The 12,070-nt window shown below is 32.5% G+C and overlaps 1 protein-coding gene across 5 annotated transcripts in view; it reads right to left on the reverse strand.

Annotated features, from left to right (window-relative positions):
- Positions 1-276: 276 nt before the first annotated feature.
- The window catches only part of LOC143343345 (monocarboxylate transporter 9), a 47,678-nt gene continuing 35,884 nt past the window's right edge, over positions 277-12,070 (reverse strand). For 4 of the 5 annotated variants that reach the window (XM_076768165.1, XM_076768157.1, XM_076768175.1 and 1 more), the window contains 2 exons: positions 4,477-4,762; positions 277-506 (listed from right to left, as the gene is read on the reverse strand). In XM_076768165.1, the coding sequence (XP_076624280.1) occupies positions 328-506; positions 4,477-4,762 (465 nt within the window). In that variant the 3' untranslated portion in view covers positions 277-327. The remainder of the gene's footprint in view (positions 507-4,476; positions 4,763-12,070) is intronic. The other variant, XM_076768193.1, reaches the window with a different exon arrangement.

Consider the following 12,070-nt stretch of genomic DNA (forward strand, 5'->3'; position numbering starts at 1 on the left):
AGATCTCTTTCTAAATTTTAAAGCTGACGATTACAGCTAAGATATTGCGTTTTTTTGTTGGTCAGTCATCTCATGCGTCGAACACTTTCATTATCTCGCACATAATGATATTTTCCTACTCTACGAAGGAACCAGGAACGTTTAATTAAATGTAAAACACGTAATTGTTTCGGATACTCAAAATTAATTGTACAGCTGTGAATTGCAATTCCTTGTTCTGGAAATATTAATTCCATAAATTCCGTTGGATAATACATATCGAGCGTATCGACGACATTTCTTCTCTTTTTTTTCTCCCTGAAATGATCTCGACAAGGCTTGGCTAATTTAAACGTTGTTCACGCTTGAAAAATCTTTATCGATTTCTTCTTTCTTCGATCCGTTCACGCATCTTCGGTACAGACTAATTAAAGGCATCGCCAGCAGCAACACTCCGCTCAGCGCAATAAACAAACCGGCCAAGTAAAACGACAGATCGTACGTCCCCGTGATATCGTACAGCCATCCTGGAACAATGAAAATACATACACGCTTTAAGGTGTTAATTGTCGCGCGAACGGTTATTTTTTAACAGAATTTTAACGATCTCGCGACAACGAAACTCGCGATCGTAATTACGCGATGCTTCATCTGGGCCATGGAACTTCAAAGCCATTTATAATCGTATAATTCATAGAGGGTCCGAGTTACCCGTGGGCAGTGCACTGATAATTGATCTTTCTACCTCCGACCTTTGACGTATACTGATGCCATTAAGCGACTGTATTACGTATCATAAGTCGGGCACGGATGTACGCGTATATCCATTTTCGACTTATGACACATAACAGCGTAAAATACAATTTTCTCGTAATCAAATTAAGTAAACTATACGCGCGTAGTCACCGAAACCACCTTGCGAAGTCTTTTAAATCTCGATGCAATTTCGCGGATTAGCGTAGCTCTTACGAAGAACCAGGAATGAACTCCGACGCCAATGTTGTCGGATCTCTTTCCTTGGTTTAACCCTTTTAATACTGTCGACGCTTATAGGAGGCACGGCAATATTGCTCGTGATATATTATCAGCGCTTATAGGCGCCTGGCAGATTCGTTCTTTGTACGCTATCGGCATATTTGATTTTTTTTTTTCATAATAATTTCTATTAAATAAAAGCAGGGCCATATTCTTCGTAACGATAAGACGACTAAGAGGTTCTACGGGTTTTGTGTAAAGCGAAGGAGACGTACACTGCCATTCAAAAGTTTGCTACACCCTTCGATCTTTAAAATAAACGTTCTACTGAAAATGTTACCCTTACACGATAATTCGGCATCGTGTAACTATAATATAAAATGAAGATTATAATTGTACTTGGATTTAGACATTTAACAATAATTTGTTATTTTTGTTTAATTAGTGGATCTTTAGTCGTATCGATGTAGATTATCATCGATCAGACTAAAATTTTTAATCTGTTTACAATATTATTATACGAAATTTTTGTTGTTGTTTGTAACACTTTTTTTCAGAAATGAAACAGCATAATTGTTCAAACGTACGACTTCTCATCATTCATTTTGAAAACAAGGTTCGTTCAAGAAAAAGTTACTAAAAAATTAAGAACAGCGATTTCAACTATAAATATAAAAAGAGGGTCATTTATAGTAAAAATCTGAAATTACTCATTGGCCAATCCAATAGCTTTAACCAATGACGAGAAAAAAAATTAAAATTACTTTATATTATTTATTACTGATTTTGTGTAATTGTGCAATTAAATAACATTCATCCTTCAATTTTAATATGGCATGTATATAATTTCAATCTCTTTCCACGACCCATTTTTAAATTTATATTGCATTTTCCTGATAAATATACAGTAAAAATTGTTAGTACACTTATGTACACTTTCCAAACTTCGTTTCACGGCGAATATTAGTATTTCAATGGCTCATATAGAGGGTGTTCGGCCACCCCTGGGAAAAATTTTAATGGGAGATTCTAGAGGCCAAAATAAGACGAAAATCAAGAATAACAACTTCTTGATTGAGGCTTTGTTAAAAAGTTATTAACGTTTAAAGTTCTGACCGTACTGAATTTTTTTCTAGAAACTGGATAGGATTTCGGGGGTAGGTCTATTCACCTAAAATGATTGTAATTGACCCCCGCAATCGAAAATAATTTTTCCAGAACGATTTGAAATTTTTTTTTTTCCGTCAAAAAATTTCACACCTTCTCGAATTTTTTTCTAGAAAGTACGTAGGATTTCGGGGGTATATGTAATGACCAAAAACAACTGTAATTGACCCCCGCAACCGAAAATAATTTTTCTAGAACAATTTCAAACTTTTTTTTTCCCGTCAAAAAATTCCACACCTCCTCGAATTTTTTTCTAGAAAGTGGGTAGGATTTCGGGGATATGTCTATTCACCTAAAATGATTGTATTTGATCCCCGCAACCGAAAATAATTTTTTCAGAACGATTTGAAATTTTTGAATTTAATTGTTAATAACTTTTTAACGAAGCCTCCATCAACAAATTGGTATTCTTGAAATTCGTCTTATTTTGGCCTCTAGAATCTCGCATTAAAATTTTTCCCAGAGATGGCCGAACACCCTGTATAAACGAAGATTATAGACTCGTTATTAGCGCTATCATTTTGTCTGTTTTGAAATTTATGTTTATATTCGCATAATTTTGTCGAGATGTATATTGTGAAATGATATTAAATATGTATGTTAGCACCAGCTTCTTTTACGAATGTTTTAAAAGTGAATAGCTAATTGTTTTTTGGTCGTCAAAATGAAAATTTCTAACATTTATATATTACAATTGTTTCCCATAGTTTCCAATATATTAAGACATCTATGTTCTAGTATTTTTAATAAAAAATGTAAACAAATTAAAGATATAAAATTGTAATTATTTCCCTTACTATTAGTTGCACATGAAGTAAGCGTTTCGAATCGTAAAAGCCATAATCGGCACATCTGTAATCACGTGTTTTCCCATTCAAGAATATGTTCAATTTTTTCAATAGAAGTTGTTACTTTTTGTTAATATGTCATTACAACAATTTTGAATATTTTACAGTTATCCTCACATTCTCCACGAAACAATTGTTTGCTTTTGTTTCGAGTTAATAAAACTGAAACAATTAGAAATAATAGAACATATTCTCATCAATGTAAATATTAATAATTTACCGAGCAATAACAATACTATTCTCGTCATAAAATCCAATATATTAAAATCAATACATTTTCTCATTTGCGAGGTATTCATAAAACAAAACTGTTCGTTTTTGTGAGCATTGCATGGATGAACAAATTTAAACAAAATTAAATAATATACATTTGAAAAATTACTTGCAATCAAATCGTACGTCAAAGGATTAATAGATCTATATTTCTTTATGAAAAAAATATATCTTTTCTTGTGACATGTATAAATAAATATGCAAATATGCACTGAAATGACTATTATTAACCCTTATCAAATATTAAAGAAACACAGAAAACTGACGTGCATCTAAAAATCACTTCACCCAACGTATAAAAATGTAGTTTCATGAATTGTTACACATCTACCAAGAAAATCAATTTTTATCAATATACTAATGTATGTCTAAAACGGTAGAAGTACGTTGTCTAGTATGTGCATTTACCATCTGCAAAGGATGACTTACAAAGTCTCTTTAAAATACAACAAATGAACCCTGACACTTATAAAATTTTGAATAACGTTACTGTCATTGAAGATGTCATAAAATATTAAATACATCACTGAACTTATAAATATTTCTGTTTTTCAGACTATGATCTGAGCAAATGTTGAAAATATTTCTGTACATGGAAAACTAACGTGGTAACAAACGTGTTAACCCCTTAACGCTCACGCCCGAGTCTGACTGCTTTGAAAAACGATATTTGTATAATTTGACGGTTTAAGGGATAACAATACTTGTTTTCCTTCAAATTATACGTTAGATACAACATTGTAATTAACAAAAACTGCATTTTTATGCAGCTTAGAAACAAGTCCAATACAGAAAACTGATCATTCTTGGAAAAATATGAGCGTTAAGGGGTTAATAGTACTTAAATAAAAAAAAAATAGGAAGAGATACTTTTGTACAATGATCTGGAGTAGAAAACCATCTTAATAAACGAGTTTTGTTAATGTTTTAGGGGTGTGCGTGTAGCTCGAAATTCGAGTGTAGGCAGAGTGTAAGCAGAGCTCAATACGTCTAGGGCTGAATTGAGTTTACACTTTGTTGCAGAAAATATAAAGTAACACGCCCAAACGATGAAGTAAAACTCAGACGTCGTATGTATTCAAGGTCGACGAATAAATACAGATGCTGCCTCTTCTCGTTGATCGAAGTATAAATCCATTGCTTTCTTGACTGATTTTTCGAGTTTCGGGTTACACGGGCACCCCTAGTAATTTCCAGTCCATTATAAATGTCAGCGAATTCGTTGCCCTCTTACCAGCTAACGGAGGGCCCATGAGATTAGCAACACCCTGAACCAAAAGCAGCAGGCCATAAGCGTTCGTGAACCGGTCCAAAGTGATCAATTCGACGAGGATAATGCTGGTGAGACTGTAGTTCGCCCCAATGAATAGTCCGAAAGCACCAGATATTGCGCACAAAGTGTAGTACCTGCTAACCACCATGGGTATTAAAGCCGTGACCGCACCGCAGAGAGCCATGCATACTGCATATACGATGGATGCGTTTACCCATGCTCTGTCACCTGCCCAGCCAAGGAGAATCTGAAAACAAATATTTCATTTTCTTTTAATACTTAGACTCCTCTTGAATCTTCAAACTCTCGTGCTACCTTTCCCCAAACAGAGTGAATGTAAATTCTTTGAATTCTGGAGGCAATTTTTTTTAAATTAATAAAACCATGCAATAATATAGTTGTACGTAATTTTGGTTAATATTATATTAGGTTCATGCATATGAAATGTCGAACTTTGTGTATTTTTATGTAAGAAAAGCGTCCCCATTATTGGCCAAACCCACCATTAGTGACCTCTTACATACTATGGTTTGTTTAAAGCAATAGCATATTTTGGGAAGAATACGATGTATAAAATCTGCGAATATTATACTTAGAGGTAAATTATTTGCTTCAATTGTTTAAATTGAATGATATACATTTTCTTATTCAGCATGAAAGCGGTTCTCAAGACAAACTCGAACATGTCACACACTATGACCTTTAAGGGAGTATTGCTGTCTAGGCTGTCATTTGTGTATTATTGTGTAAGAAAAGCGTTCCCATTATTGGCCAAACCCACCAGTAGTGACCTCTTAGATACTATATATTGTTTAAAGCAATAACATATTTTGGGAAGAATACGTCCTATAAAATCTGCGAATATTATACTTAGAGGTATATTATTTGTTATTTCTTTTGCTAGTACATGTATTTCCAAATAAATTAACGTATAAGTTGCGATTTGGTCATTTGCGTAGAAGTTGATGGATTCTGTAAGGTAAAGTTAGATTATCAGTTTTCTACTTCACAATATACAGGGTGTTTACGTTATTTCTACCCATTGATTTTTGCGAAAGCTGCTCTAATTAGAAAAAAATGAAAGAAGAAAGTTTTACAATTTCTTATGGCCAATAGGACAGTGCATATTTACATTATTTTCTTGAGAAATGAAGATGACCTTCAATTTTTTAAATGGAACGCCATATATTTTTTATGTCATCTGAAAGTGTTGGTCAAGACGAATTCATTCGTGTATTATATGATGACTTTCGAAGTCGTAGAAAAACAAAAATGAAAGAAAGGTTTTGTAACACTTCGTAACATTGTATCATCAAAAATGATCTAAACGATAAGTTCGAAAATAAATGGATAGGAACGGACCTTCAAAATGGTCCCCAAAATCCCCGGATCTGACACCTTTGGATTCTTTTTTATGGACAACTCTAAAATACAATAAGATGTGAAATGTGTATTCGTGCACAAAGAACTTACTGAACATCTTTCAAAATTGTATTAATAAAGTGTCTTTTGCAAACACAAGGTTATGAAATATTCAAAATTTTTCTTTTATCTCCGATCTTCTATGACCTCGAAGGTCATTATACAGGATGTTCGGCCACCCCTGGGAAAAATTTTAATAGGAGATTCTAGAGGCCAAAATAAGACGAAAATAAAGAATACCAATTTGTTGATGGAGGCTTCGTTAAAAAGTTATTAACGTTTAAAGTTCCGCCCATACTGAATTTTTTTCTCAAAAATGCGCATGATTTCGGGGGTATGTTTATTCACTAAAAATGATTGTAATTGACCCCCACAACCGAATATAATTTTTTTAGAATAATTTGAAAAATATTTTTTCGCCAAAAAATTTCAGCACCTACCCGATTTTTTTTCTCGAAAGTGGATAGGATTTCGGAGGTATGTCTATTCACCAAAAATGATTATAATTGACCCTTACAGTCAAAAATAATTTTTCCAAAACAATTTGAAACTTTTTTTTTCCGTCGAAAAATTTAGGCACCTACCCCCCGTCGATTTTTCTTAAGAATTCCTTTTTCATTTTTAGTAATTTTCTTTGACGCCCTACAGAAAAGTTGTCTAATACTTTTTTGTAGGTACCCACGAGCTCTACTTCAGAAAAAAGTTTCATTGAAATATATTCACAATTGTAGGAGTTATGACTATTTGAAAATAGGACCATTTTTAGGGGGTTTTCCTCATTTTGCAAGGTCAAGGACCAACTTTTCGAATATTTTTGCAATTTGCACATATTCTCCATCAAAATACGCGTAGTTTGTTTTTTTAAACATTAAAATCGTCCAATCTGTTCAGAAGTTATGACGTTTTAAAGATTCGCATGAAAATTCGGGCAGACACATCTGGCCAGAAATTATATTTTCGGTAAGGAATTTTTTTCTCGAAACTGAGTAGGATTTCGGGGTTATGTTTGTTGACCAAAAATGCTTGCAATTGACCCCTGCAACTAAAAATAAGTTTTCCAAGACGATTCGAAAGTCTTTTTTTTCACTCAAAACTTTCAGCACTTACTCGATTTTTTTTCTCGAAAGTGGATAGGATTTCGGGGGTATGTCTATTCACCAAAAATGGTTGTAATTGACCCCCGTAACCGAAAATAATTTTTCCAGAACGATTTGAAATTTTTGAATTTAATTGTCAATAACTTTTTAACGAAGCCTCCATCAACAAAATGGTATTCTTAATTTTCGTCTTATTTGGACCTTTAGAATCCCCCATTAAAATTTTTCCCAGGGGTGGCCGAACACCCTGTATAGTACACGAAAGAACTCATCTTGACAAATATTTTCAAATGACATAAAAAAATATATGGCATTCCATTTAAAAAATTGAAGGTCTTCTTCATTTCTCAAAAAAATAATGTAAATATGCAAAATTGACATACACTGTTCTATTGGTCATAATAAATTGTAAAACTTTGTCCTCTTTCATTTTTTTCTAATTAGAATAGTTTTCAAGAAAATCGGTGGATAGTAATAGCGTGAATACCCAGTATAGATAATCAGAGCATAAACATATTTTATAAGAATTGCAAGTAAATTGATGAAAAAAATGATCAGAGAATGTGCGTTATTATTTCATAATATTTACACGAAAGAACTCGTCTTGACAAACATTTTCAAATGACATAAAAAATATATGGCATTCCATTTAAAAAATTGAAGGTCATCTTCATTTCTCAAAAAATAACGTAAATATGCAAAATTGACATACACTGTTCTATTGGTCATAATAAATTGTAAAACTTTGTCCTCTTTCATTTTTGTCTAATTAGAATAGTTTTCGAGAAAATCGGTGGATAGTAATAGCGTGAACACCCAGTATAGACAATCAGAGCATAAACATATTTTATAAGAATTGCAAGTAAATTGATGAAAAAAATGATCAGAGAATGTGCGTTATTATTTCATAATATTTCAGGGTTAAGTGAAAAATGTATAATAATTATTATAAATTGAACAACGTTTTACTTTTTTATTGACAAGATTCAACAAGGTCGAATGTGTCTGTTCCGTAGAATCGATAGTTGGGGGATAAATTTTCCGAGAATTATTTCCATATTACCCTCACTACCACATCCCTCGGATAACCCTTGCGTGACGCAAACTCAGGGTCAAAGGGAGTTTACAATGAAATGAGATCAAGGAGGGTAAGAGGAACTGACGTGTCGCGTCATTGAGCGTCTTAAGACGAGTTTGACGTAATACGAACATTTAAGGAAACTCCCGATTTAACGAAGTAATCAATCTTATATGTGTCATCGATCTGACATTATTGATGACAGGAATATCCCACATTTGGCGCGCGTAGGCGTTAAAATCTCAAAGTTTCTAAATTTTTGATTACTTGTATTAAGACTAGGTTTACGGTACGCGTCAATTTGTCGTATTCAGATTCTAAACTTAACGTTATAGGACTCATAAATATTATTTGTTAGCAATTTATGTTGAATTGAATTGATGTAATGATATGGATGTATCCTCTAATTAAAAGAAAAACTGCATTTTAATGCAACTGTCAACGTAGCGATTTATAATAAAAATATGCGCAACGAGAGTCCGTAAACCTAGTATTAAAAATGAGTTAACTCGATCTCAGCTAAATTTTTTCGCCATTGTTGACCCTGTAACAAAATGTATCAAGGAACATGTTGTTTGTTCAGAGGAAACGAACATTATAATTCGTTTGAATTACTTAATGCTGATACACGGTAGCCCACTATTTGAGAATTTGTTAAAATCAGTTTTATTGTTTTTTCTCTTATCACTCAGGTGTGTTTTGTTTCAACAGCAAAGATGTTTGCAATATCCAACAGATGTAAGAGTTTTTCGCATCGAAGAATTGATAAAATTTAACTGCTCGTGAAGAACAGCACAACCTGTTAAACTTTTACATCCAGCAAAACTACTTGTAAGTCGTGCATTCTCTTCGAAAGAAACATATGAAGTGATTGTTTTTAATATGACGCTCAATGCTGTAGGTTATAATAATCTTTTGGAGGAACATTTGCTTTGGTGAAGGTGGAACAAAATGTTAACACAATACTGGTTAATGCAAATTAGTACACATATCTCCAGTGCACTCAGAAGATTTCTGAAACTTATGTGAAACTTTGGTGAAGGAATTACTAGATTCGCAACATATTTTTTTTGCTAGAATTCCAGACCAAAACCGTAATTTAAAGAAGCCATAATTGTTGAAATTGAAAGAATAACATCTAAGTTATTTTACTGCGTAATCTGTAGTTAAAAAAATTGTTTTCTTTGTACTTTAGAAAGTGAAGCATAAAGTTATCTCTTTTTGTTTTCGAATTATTAATCTTCTTTATCTGTGGGCCACCTCGTAGTAATAACACTAGATTTTCAAAAATTAATGGTATCGTTTAAGAAAACATAGACACTAAAAATGAAAAAATGAAAGAAGAGAAGTAATTCTTCTTGAGATATTTCTTCATGATTTTTCAAACTTCTACTATTTAATTTTGTTTAAATTTGTTCGTGCAAGGAATGGCCGCGAAAAAAAATAGAATTGTTTTACGAATACCTCGTGAATGTAAAAATGTGTTGATTTTAATTTACAAGGCTTGATGACGAGTGAGTGGCCTCGTAATTGTGAAACTTGACATCAAGAACTTGTCACGAGTCAGACACGTCATTGTATGGCAAGGGGTTAAAGAAAACATACACTATCTAAAAGTGAAATTTAAGCGAGTAATATTTGGTTGTTAAAAGAAGAAAAGTAATTTCTTCCTGAGATATTTTTTCATGTAACGAACGGACGGAAATATTCGTGATTAGATCGAACGGTTCACCCTGTAGGAACGTACAATTTTAGATGAAAGATACCTATCGATTACTGCATAATGCTACTAGCAGATTCGACTTAAATACGGATAATCGATAGACTTGAGAAATATCAAAGCAGCTCCGGCATTAAAATTTTTAGAAATTTTATTTACACCGACGAGCGTCCCTTTTGAAAATGATGCCTCCGTGAACCAGCATGTGGAAATAACCATTCTTTGGTGGCCGATAAATACCAGCGAGGCGAACTAATATTGGAACACATAAAGGAACAAAGTAATGGTATGAAGGAGAGAACTCGTTGAACAATGAACATCGATATTTGGAATTATCGACATGTCGACGACGTGACAGCCCAACATTAAGCAACACGAAGCATAATACGCGTTCCTATCGCCAGATTTTAAGGTTAACGTCCCTGCAGTTATTATACTTTCACTATTACAATTATCATTTAAATAATTTATTTAAAAAGAGCAATTATACTACGTTATTATTTAAAATGATTCAAGGTAAACTTATCGATGAACTACCTAACACAGACTTCAATGACATTTTAATATTTTAGGTTTCGACTCACCTTTAGTTAAGGAGGTATTGCTGTCTAGACTGTCAATTTCACGGCCCTTTTTGTGATTTTTTTTTTAATGATAGATAAGCTGTTTTGTACTGAGATTTTGTAGACATATTTATTCATCTTATAAGCATGTACAATATTTTTTTTATGGAAAAATATTAAAAATCGTGGGAATTATAACTTCTTAATTAATGGCTCTTTTGGAAAAGGTGTTCCAATGGCTTCCAGGATTCCAGATAATTTGAAACAGAGGGGGTTAAAGTATCTTCATAAGGAAGGTTGTAGTTATAGTAGGAACTAGGGAGAAGTCAAAATCCTGATAAATAAAGAAATGGTGACGCTTTAAGTTTCGAATTTCTATTTGTTAATCGTTCTTTTGTCTTTAGCGTATCAAAAAAAAATAGTAAAACTCAATATTTGTTTAAATCTCTAGCTCCAGCTATAAAGGCGTGACTGCTGAATATTCTCTCCAAATTTGAAGTCGATCGGTTAGCTAGATCTTGAAATATCATGTAAGCTTGAAATATCATATCATCAATTTTTAATATTTATTGATTAAAAAAATACTATACATACCTATAAGACAAATAAATATATCTGCAAAATGTCACTACAAAACAACCTACCTGTCGTTAAAAAAAAATCACAAAGACCGAAGAAATGACAGCCTAGACAGCAATACTCCTTTAAAAGAGTTCTGTAGTGCTCCCAGGCATTCGCATAATTTTGGATTTCAGCTTTGTCTTTGCTATGTAATTTTATCGGTATAGTTTAGCTAAGAATAATTGTAATTTCTCTGTGCAAAACATAATGGTGAGTTCGGGACATTGAATCGAATGATTTATTTTAGTCCGATAGCTATCGTAATTTCAAAGTATCGAAAAGATAAAGCTGATATTTTTAGGCATAATGTGTGCAACGAAAATTAATATTTAATATTTCTATATGCAAGTTCGCACACCCTTTGATATTTATCTACGGTCCCTTTAGGCTTAGATTACATATTAAGAACATATTGATCATTTTATTATTTTTATTGATATATTTATTATTGATTTGAAATTTTTGCATTTAATTATTATAACTTTTTAACGAAACCTCCATCAACAAATTGATATTCTTGATTTTCGTTTTATTTTGACCTCTAGAATCTCTCATTAAAATTTTTCCCAGGGGTGGCCAAACACCTTGTATATTTAATACAATCGAACCTCGATAAATCGAAAATCTCTTTAAAACGAAGATTTTGTTCGTTTCTTTCCGTTCCGCTATGAAAACCTCTGTAATTCGAAATGTAAGCCTCTTATAATTCGAATTATTTATTAACCAGACAAGTCATCACTTCATCTCTACTTTTATTAAAATCACTTCTGTAACTTTTTTTTTGTAGTTTTAACTCAGCAACCCTCTATAATTCGAATTTTTCTCCACTAAGGGGAGATTCTCACGTAACAGCATTAAAATTAAAGTTTACTTTTTTAATTTTTCTCGTAAAAGTTCTATTGTAGTAGACTTTAAAATATTTTTTTTAGTCCACTTTTTATTATCTTGTATTAAATAGTAGGTAAACCTTTAACCCTATCCGATGTTGTAAGACAAAAATTTTTTTTTGGTATACAAATTTTTTCTTCAAAATGCCATAGTTGTTTAAATTTTC

Source organism: Colletes latitarsis, chromosome 1, assembly GCF_051014445.1.
Source record: "Colletes latitarsis isolate SP2378_abdomen chromosome 1, iyColLati1, whole genome shotgun sequence".
Classification (NCBI taxonomy): domain Eukaryota; kingdom Metazoa; phylum Arthropoda; class Insecta; order Hymenoptera; family Colletidae; genus Colletes; species Colletes latitarsis.